This window comes from Antechinus flavipes, chromosome 1 (genome assembly GCF_016432865.1).
Source record: "Antechinus flavipes isolate AdamAnt ecotype Samford, QLD, Australia chromosome 1, AdamAnt_v2, whole genome shotgun sequence".
Classification (NCBI taxonomy): Eukaryota; Metazoa; Chordata; class Mammalia; order Dasyuromorphia; family Dasyuridae; genus Antechinus; species Antechinus flavipes.
This window is the reverse complement of record NC_067398.1, coordinates 155416367-155441626: the sequence shown is the minus strand read 5'-3', so window position 1 is coordinate 155441626 and position 25260 is coordinate 155416367. Positions and strand designations below refer to the sequence as shown.

The 25260-nt window shown below is 32.1% G+C and overlaps 1 protein-coding gene across 2 annotated transcripts in view; it reads right to left on the bottom strand.

Annotated features, from left to right (window-relative positions):
- Positions 1-25260, bottom strand: part of HOMER1 (homer scaffold protein 1) — a 163835-nt gene that overhangs the window by 62661 nt on the left and 75914 nt on the right. The window contains exons 4-6 of one of the 2 annotated variants that reach the window (XM_051991805.1): positions 23424-23516; positions 18890-18982; positions 13954-14093 (exon numbers count right to left, since the gene is read on the bottom strand). In XM_051991805.1, coding sequence (XP_051847765.1) covers positions 13954-14093; positions 18890-18982; positions 23424-23516 — 326 coding nt within the window. The remainder of the gene's footprint in view (positions 1-13953; positions 14094-18889; positions 18983-23423; positions 23517-25260) is intronic. The other variant, XM_051991806.1, reaches the window with a different exon arrangement.

Sequence of the window (25260 nt, the reverse complement as noted above, 5' to 3'; positions counted from 1 at the left end):
GAGAGACCCCGATAGGTATACACATACTCTAACAACAAACAAATTGTTAAGCATAATGGGTCTTTTAATATTAGCCACTTCATAAAAACATATTCTATTCCACTGAATTAAATAGTACAAATGACTTTGTGCTTAGATAAGCCATTATTTGTTAAACTATTATGGAAAAATAAAATGTGATATTTATCTAACTCTCTGTATATACTTTTGGGATACTAGTTAAAGTTTAGAAAAAAATCAATATTCAAAATTAAACTCATTATTTTAATAAATATTATGTTTAAACTACTTAGCACCCCAAGCACTAAAAATAAAGAATTTAAAGCTCTGAAAAAGTTTTGGTAATTCTTTGAATTTTTAAATTTTTGCATTTACTTTAATATAATCAAATATCTGCTAGTGCCCCCTTTCCAAACAGCCTTTTACTTAACCACTTTTTTGTATTCTCTTCATATGTATCTTGTATGCACTTAACTGCATTATCTCTTTCATTAAAATGTAAACTCAATTTACCATAGCGATTATTTTATTCTTTCTATTCATATTCATTTATTATAGTATTTCTATTATGTAAGTGATCTTATCAATTATCTTGTTTTTCATGGGAATAAAAATTAAAACCTGGAAGTGATACCCTAAGCTATACATACAGTTTGTCTGTTTCTTTCTTTCTTAGGCAATTAGAACTAAGTGACTTGCCCATGGTCACACAACTAGGAAGTATTAAGTGTCTAAGATAGAATTGAACTCAAATCCTCTTAACTCCTGGGCTGGTGCTCTATCACTCCACCATCTAGCTGCCCCTATATAGTGTACAGAAAAGAGGAGGAAAATGGGGAAGAGAAAATATAGCACAGCAGACCTTGAAATTCCTCCTTTACATTTGAAAATTAAGATAAACTGAGAGACAGTGATCTGAGCATGACCAATTTATTAGTTAGCTAGCAGTAAACAATACTGAACAGCATCCCTCAATAACCAAAGACACCGAGGTAGAGTTCCCCAGCCCTCATATAATTTTAGGTAGATAGGGAAGACAATATAATTGAATATAGGACAGATAGCAACATGGGTATGGGGATAATAGGACTGGTTATTTTAATGAAAGCAGGCTAGTGACCATGCCTGTTCAGTAACTATAGAAAGTTATTTTATAGGACCTCTCAGAATTTTGCTGACCTTATTAAAGATCTGAGTTAGCAGACACCTTAGTGCCTAGAAAAGTTTATTAGGAAGAGAAGACCTTTGTTAAATGTGCAACAGTCAAGGATGGACCTTTTGGATGACCAGAAGTAATTTTAAGTTAACTCAGAGGAAAAGCTGACTCAATTATAAAATCAATACAGCATCAAATCAGTTCAACTCATATAGTAGAAATGAGAGTTAACATTAATTTTGATTTTTCTACTCTTCAGGTCAATTTATCATGTATCTTTGAGATAAATCTATCATTGACAAAAATAGACACATACTTGTTCTAGGGGCAAAAAAATAAAACTGAGGACAAATGGATGTCTATTAACTATGTGATAGCTAAACAAATCATGGTGTATAAATGTAAAAGAACATTATGATACTATGTGTCATAATGAATGAGGGATTCAGAGAAATCTGTAAAGTCTTGCTCATGTTGATGAAGGACAAACAGAACTAAAAGAATGAGGGATTCAGAGAAATCTGTAAAGTCTTGTTCATGTTGATGAAGGACAAACAGAACTAAAAAAAATAACTAAAAGTAAGTAAAATTGTAAAAGAAAACACTGAACAAAAATCAGAATTCTGATGAGTACAATAATTGTGATGCCAGAAGACTTATATGGGGGAAAAAACCAAAACCTCTTTCAATAAAAGTAAATGATAGATGTGGAAATGTGGAATAAGGCATATATTATTATTCATGGTCTCTGAGTCAATTTGTACTACTTAATAATACTCTATTGAAAACTCTATTCCACTGGAATGAGTTATTAGGAAGTATCATGATATAAAAATATTTGGATACACTAATTTTTTTTAAATGATGCATACATTGCTTAAAGGCAGGAAGACTGGGTACTCTTTAAAAAATAACTAAAGAAGCGCTTCTTCTATAGCTCTCATTTCTCAAGTTATAAATCAAAGTTACCTGAGGCATAATCAACATTATTTATAATAAAAATACAAAATGGGTATCAACTTAATCAGGGTAGTATTCTTTCCCTTCCCTGTGCTCTATTTTTCCCCTCCAAGATAAACTATAATCCCACCTAGGAACAAGCTTGTAATAAGATGATAAATGAGTTGTTAAGGATAATAGGATGTTGCATGTACACCAAATAATCTTCACTTGAACTTTAATATTTATAATGTATCATATTTTGATTTATGTTCTAATAGTGGAAGAGACATTAATGGGGTGGTTTGATCTTTGTAATCGGGATCAAGAGGCTTGGATTCAAACATTGTCTCAGATACTTACAATCTATTAGAGTCTAATGTGTAAAATGAAGAAAATATTTGAATTATGAACCTCACATGATTATTGAGAAGTTATTTGTGAACCTAAAAGCACCACCTACTTATCGTTTTTATTAGCAGGAAAATGTAGAGTAATACACAATAACATCTTTAAAATTAGTTTATAAATATCACCTTTAATCATGTCCTATAATTTGTAATTGATGATGAACCTAAGTTGCTTGTAATAACTTTGATTTTTATGTGCTAAAGAAATTACCCCATGCCATAGAATAACCATGTCAAAATAGTCAAGGTCTTGCTTACAGAATTATATATTCTACAATTTTGCAAATTACTTAAAAGCATTAATTTCTTTTCATAATCTTTGTATTATAAATATTTTCCTTTTTAAAATAGATTTATTTATTATTCTTAAAATCGGTCTTAAATATTTCACATTTTGACCATATTGGACAAAATATTAATTCTATCCATGTTTTCTACCATTTAAAGAAATTATCACTGCAAAAATACTACCAAGACTTCAACTCCTAAGCACAACTTTCTGATATCCATTAATTCTTATCCTACCTTGCTAAGTTTTAGATATTTTACAAAAATATTTGAAACATTTTTTCATATTTTTCCTTTTTGTGAGAGTCTAAATTTTTATTCCCTCTCCCCCCATTAATACCTACAATTTGGGATAAAAGGCCCTTTTATTATCCTAATTAAGGGCATAAATAGTTCACTCCTGACTAAATAAATGGGGACACACACTCACTGTAGTTTTTCCTTTCTTTAATTCACAGCTGTATACAGCTTTTGAATGGAAAAAAAAATGAAAACCATCAATGCAACATTTCAGAAATGAAAAAATTTTATGTAAGGGGTTTTATTAATAGATAAATCATACACATTTTCATTAAATCTTATTAGATATAACTGAGAAAATTATAAAGAAGATTCCTGTTAAATTATAAAAACAAAAATAGTGTGGTGCTACAGTAGTATTTCAAATCTGGTTATGGTAAGAACTTTTTGAATACAGAGGCAAACATTTGTGAACTGTAAGTCTTTCTTCAGCACACTTTAAAATTAGCCTCACAACACCCCTGTGAGGTAGGGGATTATTGATCATTTTAATTTTACAGGGGAAAGAAGTTAACACAAGAGGATCTTTTTACATGGGGAAAACCAGTTGTACTGCTAATATTCTTAAAATTATTATTGTTGCAAAGCCCATATATCCATAAAATTCTAATGAAGGTTGCCAAAAAGGTTGTACTCAATAAATAAAATATATTTGTATTTGAGATGGTTTCCTGTGCCCCTCCCTTATATAAACACTCCTTATTCAGTGTAAATTGGAGCCTTCTGTAAATTTGTTTAAGCAAGGTACTTCCTAAAGCCACAAAGGAAGTGATAGATTCTTATATGTTGCAAAATACTTTAACTAGAAAACAGAACAGTGATCATCTAAACAATCTGGGGTTTATGCAAGAAGTCACGCAGTTAGCCATATTCTTTGAAAATGCTTCTTGACTCTTCTTTGAATTATGGACTGTGATGCTTCTGGCCTTTCAAGTTTTCATTCTTAATTACTTCTTTTAATGCATGGGCAGCTTGCATCTTGCACAGGGATTTTAAATTCGTCTTCATCAGAGGAGAGCAGCATCTTCATAAGCCGAAAACTAGAATTTAGACATTCTGGATGACATCTGGTAAATCTCATGATCAGATTATGGTAAATTTACCAAGAGGTCATTCCAGATCACTGGCAACAGAGCCAAATCAATTGTAGAGAATTCTCTTTTGAATTTAGGAAGGGCTCATCAATGGACATACGATACAAGGAATTCTTATAACTTGTCTTGAAAAAAATGAGAGTAGTTTGTTCAGATAGAAGATAATTTTTTACTAGAAGAATTAGCATCAGGGATCAGAAGAAAATAAATACAGGAACTTAAATGATGTGTAATTATTTGGGTAGAGAGAAGAAGAAAGAGGACACAAAGAATTTCTGATAATATTTGATGTATTATGTAGGAAAGTAGATTGCCAGATTCTTAAAAAAAAAAAAAAAAAAAGTTAAAGATATTCAGTCTATAGGAGGTAGATTATGGTCATGGATAGAATGCTAGAGTTGGAGACTGGAAAATCTACCATAGTGCCAGTAACAACCTTTCTGAGCCTTTTTTTTCTAGGGATAATAGTCCTTAGCTCATAAGGTTATAAAATACCAAATGTAAAGTATCTTGTAAATTTTAAAACTGTATGGAGATGTCAGGGATTATTACTATGGAAACATAACACTCTCTGACTCAATAAGCATCCATTCTAATCAGATATACTTAAATATAATTGTGTTCATTTTCAATTTCCCAAAGAAGTGGTACACATAAAATTGCTAAATTGCAATAGTTTACCTACATATATAAAAGAAACATTTTTTGCCACCTGATGAATACCAAATATTGTGTGTGTGTGTATAGACCAAAAAATTGTATCTTCCACTATATAAACTGGAATCTGATATATGAAATCAACTAACCTTTGAACAACTCACTATATACTGGTAATTTCATATTAAAGTTGATTTATAGTCGAATTGGATGAACTAAATTTATTTTGAAATATTAAAGTAACTTTAGAAGCAGCAGATGTGAAATTTATATTATGAAATCCTATCAAATAAAATGTTGTTTTAAAGAATAAATTTATCTCAGAGACAATAATAACAAACTGCAGCTTAATGGACCTTTAGTCTCCAGAAGCAACATTGCTTCTGAAAAGTCTGATTCCCAAGATGGAGAATGATGTTTCTTTGTCTTGTGAGGTGAAATCTCATTAGCCATTTAAAAAAATGTCTAAGTTTCCAGTTCTAAAGAATCTCAAAATTTACTGAATTTTTTTGGTTTGCAATTCCAGATTAATTTAAATGAAACCTATAAAATTAAAGCAATTAATAAATTTGTGCAACAGATCTCATGAAGTATAGATTATTTCTAAGGTTTTATGTAAAACAAAATTATCTAGATGATGATTATAACAACAATAATAATATTTATAAAGCACCATTATGTGCCATGCATTGTGCTAAGTCCTTTACAAATACTACCTAATTTGATTCTCAAAACAAGTCTTTAAGATAGGTGTTAAGGGATAATTTCAACCTAAATTTCATTTGGTTTTAATCTTAAGAATTCTGCCTAAAGTGATTTTTGGCAGAAATGAGTGCACATGATTTTTCATTGCATGTACAAGCAGACTATCTAAAATTTTATTAGAAACTCTTAGGTGAAAGGCAAACATACAAGTATATGAAAAATCAATTTCACTCCTCAAGAAACAATTAATTGAAAATTTTGTCTTGGGGTAAAATAAATTAGGTGGCAAATTTTTAATTAAAAATTATATATCCTTATTTATCACTTTAAATGATTTCACTACTATTCTGTAATATAGATAAAACAGAAAATGTTTAGCTGGTGTTTCTTATAGTAAGAATAGTTAAAGACCAATTAACTCACTTGAGAGGAACTTGAAGTAAAATTCATAATTTACATTTGTTAATATTTAGTAATATCACAATAATCTTTTAGAATTCATAAGTCTTCCAAATATATTCACACTCACACTCTCTCTCACATTCACATTCACACGACACACACACACACACACACACGCGCACACACACACACACACACACACACATACACGTCTCCTCTCTTTTCTTTCTCTCCTTGTCCCCACTGACTCTCATTTATTCACATAAGAGTCTTTTCAAATTAGTAACATAGATCAGATATGGAAAGAAAGAACAATGTCTTGCTTTGTGACAGTCAATAAAGTCCAATTTAAGTCATTTCTTCCCAATAAAAAAAAAATCACAACAGGGAATTGGCAATTTAATAAACAAATTTTTAGTCCAAGAATCTTCCCTTTAGAAGTCACTGCCAAGTATTTCCCCAAGGGGGAAAAAACAAAAAGCAAACATAAGGAAAGCATATGTCTATATCTGGGAAGTAACAAATTTCTAAAACTATCTCTAAGGAGAAATGACAAAATAAGCTCAGTTCCTGTGCAGGACAGTTCATGAGGAAGCCATCTACTAAGGCAATAGAATGATCTTAGTTTATAGATTATCCTAGGATTCTATTAGAAGATTTCTGTGGATACTTTTTTACCTTTTACTTCTTTTAATTAATTTTTCTTTTTAATTTAATTCTGTACCAACTGACCCTTTTAACTTCTAAAGTAGAACATGCTTATTTTATAACTGAGTCAAACACACCTGAGTATCCATGTTAAAGTCAGAAGACAAAGCCATGGCAGAATTATAATTTAAATGTGAGATTTAATGTATTAGATTTTCCCAGAATATTAATTATTCTTTAGGATCTATTGTAGAATCCTGGAAAACAGTATCATTTTCTTTTGAATTTCAGAGATGTCATCTAGTTTGCCATTTAAATCTTTTTCCATTCTAACTTGAAAAACTCAGAGAGTTGGACTCATTTGTCCAGCACTGGCTTTTTTCATTGTCATATTTTAGTCAGAAATTAGGTTGAAAGTGTTCAAATGCTAGCACTGAACTTTGAGGATAAGTTTTTGATGTTTGCTTTGAAGTGCAGCTCAATTGCCACCTTCTACAAGAAGCTAATGGTGATCCCTGAGATGCTAGAGACTTCCTCCAACCTAGGAAATTACTTTGTACATAATTTGCATTTAATTTTCTTTACACATTTCCACTCAATGGAATGTAATTCCCTTATGAGAAGGGACTTTCATTTTTGCCTCCCCGGCTCCTAGCTTATAGCAAGCATTAGATATATGAAGCAATTTTTCTAATGATTTGCTAGCTTTTAATTATTGGTTAAAACGCTCAAAGAATCTTTGTGTCTTCTAAGCTAATTATGTATATGAATATATGTATGTGAATAATTATGTGCATGAATATATATTATACACATCTATCCTCACATCACTCCGAACTAGAAATAATCAAACATTTGATGCTAATTAGAAAAAGACAATTAACAGGCATGTATTAGTCACCTCTTAAAGTAAATTAAAGTAATTTTAAAAAAGATAATAGCTAAAGATGCTTGAGGCAACAAAGTATAATGAAATATCAATTAAAATTGGAGTCTGAAGCCCCTTTTCAAATCTTGACCCCAATAATTTCCTGTGTGATCTTGGTCAAGTCACTTTTCAAAACCCTATCAGGAGTCTTAGCTTCCTTATTTTTAAAATGACTGAGCTGAACAAGATGACTTTTAAGGTCTCTTCATGATAATCTATGATCGTACGATCATAGGAAGAATCTCTGGAGTCAGGCTACTTTCTATAATGCCTCAAAGGAACTAACTGATCATTACTACTATATGATACAGAAATAATACTTCTTCGCTTCCATTTACAAGCACAGAAATGATCTATTGTGGTTAAATGAAAAATATATCAGTTTGAATTTTTTTTTAAATCAATAAAAGTGAATATAGAGACAATATATGTTTGTGAATAAAAAACACTGTAAAGTCTTGAATTCAATTTCCTGAACTATATCACTAGTATAAAAATGTTGGCATTTTTAGATATATAACTTTTTAAAAAAAAAAAACCAACTATATGTGCAAACTATTTGTTCTATGAACTATATCTCACTCCCTGAATATTGGCAAAGATGACCCCCCCAAAAAAGGAAATTGTGTTAGAAGAAGTGCACACATACTTTTTTGTGGAGTTGTGACTTTGTTTAACTATCATTGATGGTTATTTGGATAGTAATTTGGAATCACTTAAGAAGAATGGGTTATTCATTTCCTCTGACCCATTGATTTCAATTCTGGGATATATCCCAGGGAAATCAGATAGAAGGCAAGGTTCAAGACACAGCAAACACTCTTTAGTCAGTGCTTATCTTTTGGGATGTGGCTAAAAAGCTTAGGACATCTGAATGAAATGGGACTGTTATGTGCAATAGGATGATGAAATGGCAAATTCAGATAAACAGGTTTTATATAAACAGATGAAGAGCAAAGTAAGCAAAATCAAAAGGAAAATATAAGCAAAAAATGGAAACTTAAAGGAAATTGAACTGTAAGAAAATGACAAACCAATAATGGAATAATAAAATGGATAATAATGACAGCCCCCTCTTCACAGCAGAGGAGTTTTTATGGAAGAAAGCGCCATACAAATGTCAGATACAACTACTGAATCAAGGAATTTCTGTTTGTTTTTCTTTGTTATATAAAAAGTTATATCAGAATGAGTGCGTCTGTGGTGGCGGGAGTAGTTTGCATTCTTATAACTAATATTAAAAATGTTTTAAAGGGACTAATAAAATATTTTTAAAATTAAATGAAAATATATATTGTATCACAAGAGGACCAAGATGAAGATAAATTGATAGATAAATTTGCTGCCTCAAGCATAAAATAGAAATAATGAAGTACATACACTTCTGATAATGGACCAGTAATATTATCTTCCTTTGAGAACTGATAAAATTATTTTCTCCTTAGGATACTAAATATTTTGTTGTGTTGTTATTTGTTCACATCCAACTCTACATGACTTCATTTGGGGTTTTCCTGGCAAAGATCCTAGGGTGATTGCCATTTTTTTCTCCAGCTCATTTTACAAATCAGGAAACGGAGGCGCTTAAGTTTAAGTAACTTGTTCAGAGACTGGTAAAAATCTGAGGTCACATTTGAACTCAGGAAGATAAAGCTTCTGAAGACTTCTGGCTTGGTACTCCATGCATTATGGTGTTACCCAGCTACTTCACTGGATATTTTATTAGGTATTAATACTTTATCACTCAAAGCCTCTTATAACTCTAAAAAATTAATCAAAGTAAGAATGAAATAAGTTTTTAAGATTAAATGTTTCATTGGACAACTAATAGGATTAAGGTCTTTTTATTCTCCTTTTAGTCTTTCTGATTCTTAATTTAGTTTTGATTAAAAAAACAAACAAACAAACCTCCCATCAATCTATAAGCTCCCAAGGGCCAGAGATTTTAACTGACTTTGTATAGCCCTACAAAGAACACTTAGTAAATGTTTCTCTGAGGATGGTGATAGATGTGGGCCACGTTCAGAACTATCACAGCTGATGACCGTGATCTTTCAGCTGTTGCCATAATTTGAGATACCCTAATTCAATAATTGGTGGAGGTGTTTAATAGAAAATAATAATTAAAAAAAAACCTCATTTATAATTCTTTGTCATTCTTTCTTAGGAACTCTATAGCTTTGGTTATAAATAATCTATAATTAAATCTTAATAACAAAAACTTCTTAATGAAATGTCACAGTTCACATACTGCTAGTTTATTCATTTCTTTGCAATATAAGTATCATGGAAAAGGATGTATTATGTGTTATAATATTTCAGTTCAGAAAGAGCCTCCCATTTACTACTAAAAAATAAGGAAATGGGTGTTATAATTTTAAGAAAGAGTTAAAAAAAAATACAGTTTCACATTAATCATTCCTCCATTCTTTGCTTAAGTTAGAACAGGATTATATTTAATAATAATTTTAAGTAATCAAGTATATAGTATTCACAACAAAATTTTTATTTTAAACTGTCCCAAATGGAAATTAAATAATGAATTGTCACAAAAACATATAAATGGAATAATCTAGTTGTAAAGGAACTAGATCTTTCAAAGTCCAATAAATATGAAATTCACAAACCTCCTAAAAATTAACTAGAGTTGTGAGTGAAATGAAACCCATCCTATTTCAAAGCTGTTAGTAAAATTGTTGCATAGGACTAGAAAAGGAAGTTTCCATGTACATTCTTTAACTAAAACTATAGGAAAGTTATTATTTTGCTTTACAGAACAGAACATATACATGCGGTACCAACAAAATGCATAAAATTGAACAGCACCATCTGAAGGCATACTGTCTACATCTTGAAAGTTAAACATAAGCAGTGGTTAATAGAATTTGTTCCATTAAGGAAATTAATAAAATTCTTATTAAAACTATAAATACAAAAATAGTTTCCTGAATAGTTAATATATACTATTAAGTCAGTTCCAAGTCTAGAAATGCTATATGACAGCAGCTTTTAAGATATAATACTGCATATCTGAGAATCATAAAATTGCACTGAGCAAATTAAGTGGAAGTAGTGACATTATATGTTAATGCACAAAACAATGAAAGGTAACAACTAGGTTTACCACAAATTTTTATAACAACTTCCATGGTGTCAAAAAATAACTTCAAACCTAAAAATCCTCCTGTTTGAAAATCTTTCAAAATAGGTTTTCCCAATAGCTTCAGAACATGCTCACAGATAGAGAAAAAGATACTAATAATTAGGACATAGCTCCTTAGCTCAAGGATTGCTTAGCTTACTCAGCTAGTAAAATCAAAATTTCCTTGTGGATAATACTTGTGAGCTCAAATGATAGAGCTACAACTAACATCCCTGTTCCTATGAAAGGATTGCAATCTTACTGGAGAGTCTAAGTAAAAAATTAGTTAAGATTTTCTTTGGCGACTGAGCCAAACTATGTCAGCTTAAACTTTCAAATAAAAAGTTATTTTAAAAAAGAAGAAATTTAGATGAAATGGAATTCCATGTAATTCAATTGCCAGGGCCATACCCCTCCTCAAAAGGTAGGGTATTGCCTCCTCTTTCACTTCACCTGTTGTACACACTGGCATCTTGTCTGTACTACTGGTTAGTAACCTTCAGAGAGAAATGGGCCAGAATCGAGAAAGGGACTGGACTTCCAATTTCATTGGTGTAAGACACTCTCAGATGAAGAAACTGCCTGTACTGACAGGTCAGCAACTTCTCTGCAATTTACATGGTATTAGAAATTTGTCTAGAGGTCTTACAAGTTGAATGAATTGCTTGAGGTTACTCAGTGTGTTATCATATATGGGTTAGGATAGAGAAAAGAAGCAAAATTCAAACCAGTTAGCATTTTTTTTTTTTAAATCTGAATCAATTGTCAAAGTAAAAAAAAAAGAGGTTAGATATTTTATACTAACAAGGTAGGGTTTTTGGTTTGTTTTTTGCCTTTGAGATTTTTTTCTAGTCTTAAATCCAGCATTAACTGTATGACCTCAAACCTTAGTTTTCTCACTTTTAAAATAAGACTTTGGAATCCATCTCTCAGGTCTGTTGTAGCTCTATCCTCTTTTGTGAATATAACACTGACTGACAGAAATGAAACATCTATACAAAAAATATGGTCAATCCATTTTTCTAGACTTTAAAGTAAAAGAAGAAATTTTTCTTTTTGGTACAGGTTTTTTCTTTTGTCTTGTATCAAAACAAAATCAAAGATAATGTCTTATAAAAGATATAGTTAGAAAGATCGTAAGAAGTGAAATTTTAAACTATTTGTGCTATACATTTAAGTAGCATAGTCAAATGTGGCCCCTTACTATTAAAGACTACCTGAAGTGAGAGGCTTCACATCTGCCATGCTAAAGCATGGCAATAAGACACTGAATTAAAAAAATTTTTTTTAGGGAAAACAAACATAAAAGTTTCATTCTAGCCTTTCTATATCTGTAAACTGACATGCAAATTATAAGCTATTTCTATTTGAGTTGGACATTCAGAATCAAACATGGCTCTAATATACACAATGTTAGGATTGAAAACAATTAAGTGGCTCCTGTGAGCAGGATAATACATCCGTGGCTAAATTGCAGTTGCTTCTAGTTGAGGCAGTGCTATGTTAAAGAAATGGTGACCACATACTAGTGAGACACCTTGGCATATAAAATGGCACTAGTAGAAGACCAATTCTAGCCGGCAACATCAAAAACGGAACCTATGTAGAACACTAATAATGTTCCCAAAACTAGAGGTACCTGGAAATAAGTTAAGTGCCAGGTAGAATTTGCAATTGCTAACAAATTTCTAGCTTCTGAATGCTACATGTTACTTTACACAGCTCATTAAAATGCCAGTCAAAGCAAACTATTTCTTAACTATGTTTAGGACAGCTGAGTCAGCCATCCTGTGGGCAAGACTGGCAAGAACTGTAAGAATCACACTTAAGAGGGTGTGGGATTTTCCTCTCCCAATCATCCCAATAAATGTCTTTCATCAGAAAGAAAAAAAAAAACTCATCCCACTCAAATATTATCTCCCTCTTTTGTTCATTTGCATTGAATATTCGAAAATATCATGTGACAAGTTTAACATAAAGTAGTATAAAAATCAACAAACTTTTTTTCATGCAACACTTTTTCTGACAAAAAAGTTGTTTACTAAGAACATTTAAAAAAATATAAAAATACATAACCACTCAACTGTTTTTGCACTCAAATTTCTTAGCATTCAGAATAATAAAATGTAATATCAGTCCCCGCCTCCCAAAAAAAACCTTATAGTCATTCTATTTCTTAAAAAAAGATTTCTGTACCCAAGACATTTGACTGTGACTAAAAAGTGCAAGACTTCCCTTATTCTGGTCCGGTTAAGACTGAACTACATAGAGGCTCAGCAAGACAATGAGGGTAGTCCTATGTTCTTCTAATTCCAATTTAATCAAACTAAACTTTAGAAAATGTAATTTGTAAAAAGTTTTCATTCATTTCATTTTCATGTCTAGCCTGTTCCACAGCATGCAAACCAAAGTGTTAATACCATTGATAAGAATTCAATTTTAATGTCCTCAAAAGGACTAATGAACAACAAGGCAAAACATTTTCATACCATTCTATGAATTTTAAATGATTACTTCTTTTAAAGTTTCAGAGAGAGAAGTGCTTTCTTAGAACTGAGATAAAATAAGTGTCTACTTCATATTAACTTCACAGAAGTTCTGTAACTCTCCTAAAGCTATCTACCACATATGGTCAATTATCAGTTTGGTACAAAAGTAAAAATTGATCTGATTTTTTTTAAAGGCCTTCAATTCTCTTAAAAAGTTATTTCAATATTATTTCTTGTTAAAAGAATCTCTAGAATAATAAAGAAAAAAATTTACTATATGAGTTTTCAAACCTCAGTCTCTCCCCCCACTCTCCACCCCCCACAAAAAACCCTTTTGAAAACAATGCTATAAATCCTCATTAATTGTTAAATCTGGAAAGACCAGACAATTATCATTTTGTTTTTAGGAAAGATAGTTATATCTCTTATACACATGGAGCAAAACCTGAACAAGGCTAATCAAAGAAAGGCCCTTTGGGCACCATGGTAAAAAACTAAGAATCACATCATATTCTCTGTTTCACTGAAATCTTATATTAATTTGCTCAGCAAATCTTTTTTCTACAAATAGTTCAAAAGTAAACTTTAATTCAATCCAGCTGAATGACTGCAAATTCCAAATTAGTGAGCTTTTTCATTTGTGGTTAACAGAAATTGTACCCTTTGAAAAAAAAAAAAAAAGGAGACCCAACATGGAATTTTCATTCAGTGTTATTATACCTTATCAAACGTATGCAAAGTAAAAGCACACCATACATTTGTTATTTAATCATGATGCTTGAATTGAATCTGTACCTATGTGAAAATGGCAATGCATTCTGGGTTGGTTCAGCCCTTGGTTCTGAGTTTTGTGTCACTTCATGAGTTCTTTCATCATCTGTCCCATTAATACTTTCTGGTGTTAAAGGAGACTGAAGATCCCCTCCTGCTGATTCCTTTAAAAAGAAAAATTGAACTTTAGTTAAACATCATGTCATATTAAGAGTGTGATGTAAGTTCATTTATGGTCCATATTTCAACTAAAACTTAAAAGGTCATATGGAAATAAAAATTAAATTTGGAAAGAAATATCTTTATATAAATATAGCAACTCATACAGGAAAGAAACAAAATTTATAGATATTGTTTTTAGAAGCAAACAAATTAAATTAACCTTAGTTTATCAGTTATCTAAGTAATTATTTGTCTACAACTGAAGATATTTGAGGAAAATAGTAGGAAAAAAATGAAAGCACAAAAGAAAATGAACAATAATTGAGGGAGGAAATATTAGAGCCTTGGGAACAAGAGACAACTCTTGTAGATTCGTAACTTCTCACCTCTTACAAAACCATGTATACAAAGACAGATTTAAAAAGAAAAATCAAAGAGCTTTTTAAAAGAGCTCTCATAGTGATATTTCTTCATTTTTGCTATGCCACTCCAGGATTTCATGCTCTGATCATTTTTTTGTCACAAAATTTCCCGTTTATTTTTTTTCCAACTTTAATCAATGTTTGCATAACAATGCAAGTTTAATTAGTCCCTCTGGAAAACAGTGAGAGTTTGTTTTAAAGTTCAAAATCTCACAATTATTCTTTCTATGACAGCTTTCATCATGGTCTTAAATTTGTTATTGGAAGCTGGTACAATTTGACAAATTGAGTGTAAGTTACCCAAATGAGGGTCCAGAAAGAATCAAAAGATAAAATTTTGCAGTTTGAAAAAAGCAGAGATGCATTCCCTTTAAGAGACCTGAACATAACAAAATTCACAGCAAAGAACCATGACTGCTGGCATGAAAGAAAAGAAGGGAAAAGTCTTTCTTACATTTCCCTTCAATTTTTGACCTTCATCAGGTGATTCCATGGGGCAAGAATGTTATAACCCTTGAAATATTCTACTTCAATCCTCCTAGTCTTTTAATATTCACTAACTGCAAATGTGTGGGCTAAGAAACATTTTCTCTACAGTTTAAAAGGAAGTTTAAACACTGTTATACGAGGAAGGTAATCATGAGAGATCTCTGAGCTTAAATATTTCATTATAAACATATTACTGCTACTTTGGCATCTGCTCTAATTACAGCAGTTCTAAACTATCCCCATTACCCAGATAGAGTTTGTATTGCCAAAAAAAGTTAGAGAGAAACTTTTCTCTCTGGCACTGAAAGACACAACCATACCTTCTCCTAGGATGGGATGAACCAAACTAAAAAATCTAGATTGATTGGACAACTAGTACACCAACAGATAATAAGCTTGAGTTGGTACAAGTCAATGGGAAAATCTATACAATCAAGATAACTAATGGAACTAAAGGAAAATAACCTGGGTTCTATGATTCTGCTTGCCTCTCATGTAAGTATCTAGCAGAGTACTGGGACAGATTAGGAGTAGGGTAAAAAGTGGAAAAGTTCTAGATTATGATTACAGGGAGATGGCTGCATATTTAAATATGTATAAATGTGTGTATATATGCATATGTATATATGTGTGTATATGTCTAAGTCTATAGGTATATGAGTATGGAAGCATGTGAATATACATATATGTACATATAAATACATCAGTGCTTAACTGCAGTCTGCTTGGGGGAGGCTTATGTGTGTTTGTAAATAAAAAATATATATAATTTTAAAAGAGTGTAGGAAGAGAAAACATGAATGTCTAAGCTCTAGGTTCAATCCCTTTGCAGCCTCAGGGTAAATGCAACTGTGGCTCCAGGGGAGAAAAATCAGAATCTTGCAACAAGAATGTGCTTACAAACTTTCTGAAGAGTGAAAATTAGAAGCTGGAGTGAGAAAAGGGAAGATGAAAGACAAAGGAAAAAACTACAAAATTAGACAATCCCACAAGTGGTGTTTCAATCCTCCACTATTTTTAATTGTCATTGCACCTGACATGCTGTAATCTCAACTAGCCATCATGCAGCTGTGCTCCTGCCTACTCCCACTACATATGGTATTACTCCACCTGCTACAATTCCCATGAGCCACTTGGGTAGCTGTCATCACCCATGAGCTGAGACTGCAAAATTCTGAAGCCTCACCCATATCAGTAAGACTAGACCCAATATGAGACTGTAGAACTGAGGGATCAAAAGCCCCCCAAACCACTTCCAACCTCCCAAGATTTTTCTCATTTTTGTCTATATTTGTCCATGAAGGTAGCATGAGAATAGTGGAAGGAATCCCGGATTTGGAGTTAGAGAACTTGGTCTTAAATCTCAGCTGTCACTTCCAGTGTGACTTGAACAAGTCCCTTAACTCCTTGAATTTAGTTTTCTTCTTTGTAAAATAAGAAGTTTAAACAAGATGGCTGGAAGATCTCTTGCAGCTCTAAAACTATAAAAGAATATGTCCAAATAAGCAAAATCAAAATTTGTTTTAAGAATGTTACATAACTGAACCCTAGAAAGTTGATAGACTGGAGATGTGAAATAAAACATTTTTTTAAAGACATAACAGGGAAATGTTTGATATAATTAGGCTTGTTACAAGAAGTTTTTTTTTTTTTAATTGAAGAGAACTGAAAGGAAGATGATAGTGATAGTGATAGTGATTCCCCTCCAAAAGAAGAAAATCATCACTACTTTTTTTAATGCATTAGATAAAAAGGATTCATAGGGAGATGCATATAAGCAGGATGGTTTTGAAAATATGTTAAATTTATTACATATCTAAAAATAAATGCAAATTGCACATAATAGAGATTTATAGTTCCCTATGGAATCTTGTTTTCCTGTTCCTCTTTGTATATGGAGATGTTTGGGGTGGTATGTATCTTTGTAAAATTAAAAAATAAAAAAAAAATTTAAACCAGATCAATTTTTATTATCTAAATTATTCTAAATTTGTGTCACTTTGGGGAATCCAACATAGCCTCAAAAAACATAGCTAATTATATATCAAGTCAAAGCTATAAATGCCAAATTAAATGTAAATTGTGTGGTTTTAAAGGGTATATCTCTTTTAGAATGCAAGGTTTCTACGTATAAAAACATTCCTTTACAACAATTAAGGATTAAAAAAAAACACCTTAGAAAATGTGGCTATAAAGAGATTTAATATAAGAGCTAGTGAAAGTAGCAAAAATTGCATTTTTCCATTCACTACCTTCACTTCATGCCTTCCCTATGGGAAAGAAGGAATTTTCTCAATGTTAAAAGTGAAATAATACAAATGTGAAATATGACTTATCTTAAAGAAGACATCTGCCTTATTTCTAGAAAGATTTTTTCCTAATTCCGTAATCAGGAAAGAAGAGCTAGCCAAAATACAGGAAAAAAATGTTGCAAACATCTAGTCTTGGCAAAATTGTGATTATATTCCCAAGTTTGGGGGCCCAGATCATCAGAAAGCCAAAGGCAACAGATGTGACCACATAATTATTAAAAGAAACAGGATGTGTCAGAGATTCATCACAAAATTCACCACTCAAACATTCAAAGTTCCTTTCTTTCCCTATTTCCCTACAGAGTGGGTATGGCCAGAAAAGCCTATACTCTCTATCACAAATTTGAGGCACAAGACATATGTTTGTCTATACTGCTGGTGAAATGAGGAAAAAAGTACACATTTGGATAGTGTAATTTTAATATCCCAATTCTGAAAACCTTAAAGAGAGGTAAGAGGAAGGAGAATAGAGAGAAAAATCATATATCAAAGCAGACTGCTGTGTTAAAATATTTCACCATTTTATCTAGGGCTAGCTTTGCTCATGGCTAGCCATAATGCCCAGAAAGAAAGGCAGTAGGACTGAAAAGTGGAGATCTGTCATAGTACTGACACAGATAATCTTGTATTTGAGAATAGCTGTGTACTAAAGGTAGGAACAGTAGGAATCAGATTAGCACAAACGGGAAATAAATGTTCCATATTTTCATAACTTTATTGGTCAGCTAGGTAGCTCAGTAGAGAGAGTGCTAAACTTGGGAGTCAGAAAGACCAGAATTTTAATCCAGCTTCAGACTGGCAAATCATTTAACTTCTGAGTACTTCAATTTCCTCAATTGTAAAATGGAGACAGTAACAACTTCCTCCAGGATTGTTGCAAGGATTAAATAACATATATAAACATTACAGACATAAAATGCTTTGCAAACTTTAAGGTGCTATATAAATATGAGCTAGTAGTATTATTATGAGTCCCAAGTATCAGTTGTAAAAATATAAATAGCATAGAAATAAGTAAGTTCCAAGAATCTGAATAACAATTTGTCATTTGGGGGAGATAAGGTCACTAAATACTATCTGATTCTTGAAAAAGGAACTTTTAATATCAAAATATCTCTTTTCTCTTTGAATAACCTCATTTCTAGAATTTTATCACTAGTTTCAAAGCAGAAGAATATTTCATTGAAAAAGTGAGAAAGAACATTTATTAAGTAGGAAACAACATAGGCGAATTATAACAGAATTATAACAGAGTAGGGATTGCAGAATTAATTCTCTGAGGCAAGTATTACAGACTTGTGGGACATTTTCCTACCAATCAAGTCTATACATCTCTGGCCAGTGAAAATTGTGGTAAGCTCTGGCCTAATGTGGGATGATAGCAGCAGAAATAAGAGTAAATTCTTTCTATAATGATTTTAATGAGACTTGCATTGTTAGAAACAATGGCTTTTGTAAGTTATACAAAACCAAGGACCTAACTTCTGGCAATCATTTTTTCCCAAAAGCAATTTTAGACATTCATTAAATCTGATTTCATGCCTATAAGATTGATAGCTCTACTTGCAACCTTACCACGTAGCCTTTCTTCAATAAAATATGCCCTGATTGTTCGAAGGAAGTGGTCCCACCCTGATGGGTTCCCCTTCTGCTTTTTTCACCTCTTCTCTGTTCATAGATAAGCAAAACAGAGTACAAAAAAATAAAAGCCACTTGGGGCCAACTAATACAATACAGCAAGGTAATACTTGAATAAAGTACACCTAGCTTCAGAGGAAAACTAACCCACAAATTTATAGAAACTGACCAATTCTTAGTTAAAAAAAAATTAAAGAAAAATTAATTTTAAACATGAAAACTTAAAACTTTTAGTCAAGACTGCACATTTTTATAAATGAACAAAGACAGAAAAGTGAAGGAGAATGTTCAATTTCATAATGCTCCTCAGTAGCAGGATCCCACCCCCACCCTCCAAAAACCTACAGACTGGCTCCTTTTAACATGATTAGAAAACAAGTCTAAGACTGCTGACATCTAATGATAATCACTCCAAAAGAGGAATATATTAAAAAGGTAGCATGAATTCTACAAAAGAATTTGCTTTTAGCTTATATATATTAGAAAAATGATATAGATGACCAAAGACCTTGAGGGCCTTGTGGTTTACATAATGGAGAGAATCACTGATCAGAGTAAGGATTATTATGCATTAATGAAGGTAGAGGAACAAAATTAAGTAATTATCAACAAAAGGACCTTAGAAAATGTGTTCTAATTCCATCAATTTATAGGGAATGATAAATGACATGGAGGGCAGGGGGGAAAGGGGAGGGGGAAGGTGCCATTAGATCTAGGCTCAAATAATCCTGCTTTAGAACTCCAGCTCTTCCACTTACTACCTCTATGACCTTTAGAGAAGTCATTTAATTTCTCTAGGTTTCTGTTTTCTCATTTGCTAAATGAGGAAGTAATTGTGAGAAGTGAATTGTACAAGGTCATAATTAGTTAGTGGTAGTGCCTGGACTAGAACTGAATAGAACACCAATTCCTAGAGATTAGAAATGTTGCATTTCTGTCTTTGTTCTCTCAACACTTAGAACAATTCATAGTATAAACTGTAGCCAATAACAAGTATCTGTAGAATTGACTAGCCTGATTCCTAAAGCTCTGCTCACTCTGACTCCCATTCATTCTATCAGATTTATTTCACATTATTCATTCATTGTCTCTGTTTCCAAACTGACTTACTGTTTCCCAGGTTTAGCTTTCTATTTACTGGTCCCTTAATCCTAAAATGTATTCTTTTCACCCTCTCCTTTTGATTTCCCTCAAGCACAGTTCAGGTACCAGCAATCCTCCCAGCATTAGCACTTTCTCCCCTTCTTGAGGAAATTTTACTTTTCTGTGGGGTGTATCTCTCAGTAGACTATAAGTTTCTGGAGGACAGGGATTGCTTACATGTTTATTCTTCTATTTTCCTATACCTAATATGGTACCTTCTATACAATGATACTTAAATGACAGAGGAACTGCATTTTTACTATGACATTCTTCCTCTGGTAAAAAAATTCTCTACCCCCTCCCAAAGAGAATCATTTAGAAATGTGATACCAAGCAACTTACTTAAATCTACTCCTTTAATTAAAGGAAAGCACCATCTTTGCCATAAGTATCAGGTTTCATTCAAAACATGCCCACCAAAAGGTGGGACTTTTAAGGAATAGTCAAAGGTCAAGGCATCTCTTTAATCTCTGCTAGAATTCCCAGAGAGTGTTGTTCACATCAGGTATAATATAGACTAACACTTAGGTTGGTTTAAAATCAGATATTATCTCCCAATTGGACAGGGTAAACATTTCTTTAAATATCATGTGCTGCTAAATCAGGATTTTGTGGGCTTGGGGCCTACACCAAAAAACTCTAAAGAGTTCAAAATGAAACAGCTTTAAATAGGAATCCAAAATAGCTTGGTAGCCAGGATGAAAGATGATCATATTGAGAACAGAAGCCCCCAAATGAATATTTTTTTGGGTTCCTTGAATGTAAAATAAATGAATACAAGCAAAAATAAAAAATAAAAAGGGCAATGAGGGACACCATATTTAGTCTCTGAAATATATTTTTACACAAAAATTTTAAAAAGTTTTTTTATGAGAAACAATTTGAAAAGGGGAAAGCACAATTAACACTGACTAGTATAATTTTTTAAAAGATATAATACTCTCTCTGAAAATGCCTTTGAGGCAAGTAACAGTTTTAAAGGGATTTTTGCTGCTACTTAAATGTAAGCGTATGTAAATAGGGATCTGAAAATAAAGTACTGATTAGGGAGGTTTTCTGGCTAAATCAGCAATATAACAAAATATAATTTTGGGACATAAGAGACTCTTGGGTCATGCCATTATTGAAATTGCTGTGGAATCTGCAAGAGTGAGGCATCAATTTGTTGAACTTTAATGATTAGATTAGCTTTAATAAGTCAACCTAAAATCAACCCTTTAAACTTAAAGGGAAAAAAACCATACAGAAATACAAATGGGCTATGCCAGTAGAGATAGGAAAAAAAGAACTCTCTGAGAAAAGTTTGATTAAAAATGACTGAAAAGTGAGTGTCAACTTATTCTAACAAACTACAGATAGACTTTGCTAGTGCCCCATGGCTTTGGATCAACTTTGATCAATCTGAATCAGTCTAAGAATACTGCATCTCCAAACATGACTTTAAAAAAAAAATTTCCCTTTTGTGTGTTTGTAAAAATTTAAGAATTTAACTTTGTACAACTCCAGAGAATCACTGAACTAAAGACAATACAGTTATAAGAATGGGGTAGATATGGCTTTTTCAGTTTTCAACTGATAATTTGAAATCAATAAATTTACCTTACTGTAGTTTTTCCCAGCTGAAAGAAACAGCAGATATTACCAATCATCTAAATTATTTCACATAAAATGTTCAAATTCTGATAAAACATTTAAATAAGTGACACTCCTTTATACAATAATACTTCAAAGATAAATAACTGAAAGACTTAAGAATTCTAATCATTGCAATGACAAAACTATAATTCCAAGAGATAGGCTAAGAATGATGTATATTACCAACTTGCTAACAGAGAATAGTAGATTTAGTGTACCGTGAGACATGTATTTTTGGATAAGGCCAATAAGGACATTTGTCTTGCTTAACTATGTATACTTCCCATGAGGATTTTTTTCCCCTCTCCATGGAAGATAAAAAATTGGATGAGGGACAAGGTGTGTTTAGGGAAGACTAGTATCTCTGCTGTCAAACCTTTGACGGACAGGAAATAGGAGTGAGAGAAAAAAAGCTTAATTAAGTGAAAAAAGTTTTAAATATGAGATGTGATTTATATAGTATTTTCCCATTTTTTATATATCAAAGCCAAAAATCCCTAAGAGTTTGAGCATTAGGGATATGGTACTCCTAACTGTCCTTTTTATTTCCTGCTTTTGTTCACTTATTTTACATGGAAAGGACTAAGAAAATAGATATTTTGATGGTTCTGATCGCAATATGCTCATCTTTCACCCTAACTACCAAACTATTTTGAATTCCAATTTAAGCTGCTTCATTTTGAACTCTTAGGGATTTTTGGCCACTCAAAAAGCTTATTTCCAAAAAAAATAATCATTGCAAAGAAATGGTCTCTTTACCAGACTGCAACATGTCTTAATACTATTGTTACAAATAAATTACTTTTAGCAAACTATGCTAATGCCAAAAAAAGGTTTTTAAATCATAATACGCCTGGTAACTCTGATATTACAGAGTTTCACAGAGATAATTCTGAGTTCTAAAAGACTAGTTTTGGCAAGGCCTAACCTTTGAGGATTTGGGAGATGAGTCTGGCAATGGTTGGGGCTGGCAAGTTAGTGTAGGACTTAACTTCCTTGAGGTTCATCTTCAAAAGGGTAGCTCTCAGGTAAAGCATTTTTTTTTTTACCACAAGAATATGATGATTACTAACCAAGACTAATTAATTGTGGTCTAGTCAAGAAAGGGAAGATGCACATTTATAAGATACTGAGATTTAATGTGTTGAATAATATCCCAAACCATTACAGGAAACGATTTCAAGCTCTGATTGATCTTTAGAAGAAAATTATGAAGGAAAGGTTAACAGGTACTAACTCAAACTTGCCAATTGGGGGGGAAAATTCACTTGTCAATGACTCTTATAAAATTATAACTTTTACAATGTGTTGTATATTGCTAAGTTTTAGTAGGCATAAGGAAATTATCTGCCGAATTGATTTTAGGTTTTTCCAATATATAGAGCTAGGATGGTAAGAAATAACACAGCCACTGTATATCCAGTTAACTTATTTTATCTGAAAATATTTTATGGATTTAAAAAAACTTGAGTTTTGACATTTAAAAGCTAATTTTAATAAACCATACCCCTTTAGATCAATAGAGCATAGAACTATTCTCCATCAATGCAGGCAGAATTTTTAAAAAGTAGACTGCTTTTCTATTTCTATTTTGAAAATTACCTTGTTTTCTCCATTATTTTTCCTGATTCAAATTGACCATCAAAGAAACTGTCGGCACACCTAGCCTGACAGAGAAGAGTTTGATACCCACCTGGGAGGGCGTACTCGTGAGCTCCATCTTCTCTTGGGATTTTTCCTTTGCTAATCGAGCAGCTTCTTTGAATTCCTGAAACTTTTCTGCAAACTGAAGGTATGAAGAAAACTATATACGTTAATCAAACAAAGAGCCATTTTATAAAATGTACTTTGAAAAGTTTTTAAATGGATGGGTTTTGAGAGAAGACGCAACTCTTAAGTATGTGAACAAAATGAGGCATTTCTATTATTAAAATGGTAACAAAACAAAGTATTAGGTGATACCTCTGAGAGTTACATTAATGTGATTGCTAAGACTTCTGGTGTCAGCAAATCTAATAAAATGTCCTAAATATTAAGTGAGGGTAAAAATCACTATGAGAAACAAGGTATTAAACCAGACAGGATATCCTTTAAATAGACTTTATGTTGATTGCTTATCACCCAGCTAATTGGATTTCCCATAGCAGCAACTCTTGAGAAGTATGGTATTTGGAGGATGCTTTTACAATGTTTTACATTATGCAATGAGCATGTGTGTGTGTGTATGTGTATGTGTAACTTTGTTATTTTCTTCAATCTATGAATCCTGTAGTAATGTTGAAGTACTTTTCATTTCTGTACTAACATCATCAATGGATGCTAGCTAGCTCTGGGAATAGCGTTTTAGTCAACAGCTGCTGCAATGTCAGCAGAAAGGAAATGAAGCATTCCACAGGGTCTACAGAACTGGCAGCACTTACAAAAGCAAAATAAATGAAATGAAATGCTAAATACTGAGAGCATTTAGGAAATTATAAAAAGTTATGGTTAGAAATGAACAGCATCCTTTTTCCTTTTCGAAGGTTGTAGCCTACTAGTCTGTTCCAAACATTAATGTGTATTAAATTTACCAAGATTGACCATAAAAAAAGAACAACCAAAAAGCTCACCTCAATGGAGCTGAAGATGGGGGTTAAAATAAAGGAAATGGAGTTACAGTCAAGCCTGACCAAACTTCCTCCTATATTCCTACCTATTTTCACTTTGAGAAGAAAGAGGGTACTCTAGAGCAGTTCAGTCAACACAAAGGGTAAAGAAACAAAACTGTGTGTTTCAGTATATATGTGTGTGTATACACATACACATAACAGATGAAGAGTGTTATTAAAATTTTTGTGGAATCTGCAAAAGATAAGCATCAGTTTTGTTTAGTGTACTATTTTTATATCAACAAAATTCTCTGCCAACTCCAAAGAAGCAAAGATCATTTCTAACTAGAGATTAAAAGAATTATATACACATACATAAAAATGTAAATATGAAGTGTGTGCATATTTATTTTCATACTTTGACATGTATGTTAGGAGATAACTATTGCACATCTCTGTGGTATGTGTGTGTGTATTTACATAAATATAAAAATATCACCTCTCACTCATCCCATCCTCTTGGCTAAATTATGAGATGCCCTGAAGAATAGGCCTTATTAATTATTTTCTTACCAAAATGTGGGAAGACTACTAACCAAATAGGTGTTTAAATGAACAAACATACCAGAACTCACACTACCAATGAAAAGGTATCCATTTTAAAAGAAGGAATATTGATTTTAATATTAGAAGATCTGAGTTTATATCCTATATCTACAGTTCATTACAATGGCATGACACCCAACATTTCAGAATCCTATTTTCTTTGTCTATAAATGAAAAATTAAGACAAAATGCTACATTCATTCCCTATGAAATAATTGCATCTCCCTCAGAGAAGTCACCTTAAGAATCTATAGATTGATTTCAATGGTACCTCAAATGGTTTTCAATGTGAAAACATTTTTGGAATTCCACTTTGGAATTGAAGTTTGTGTAAAT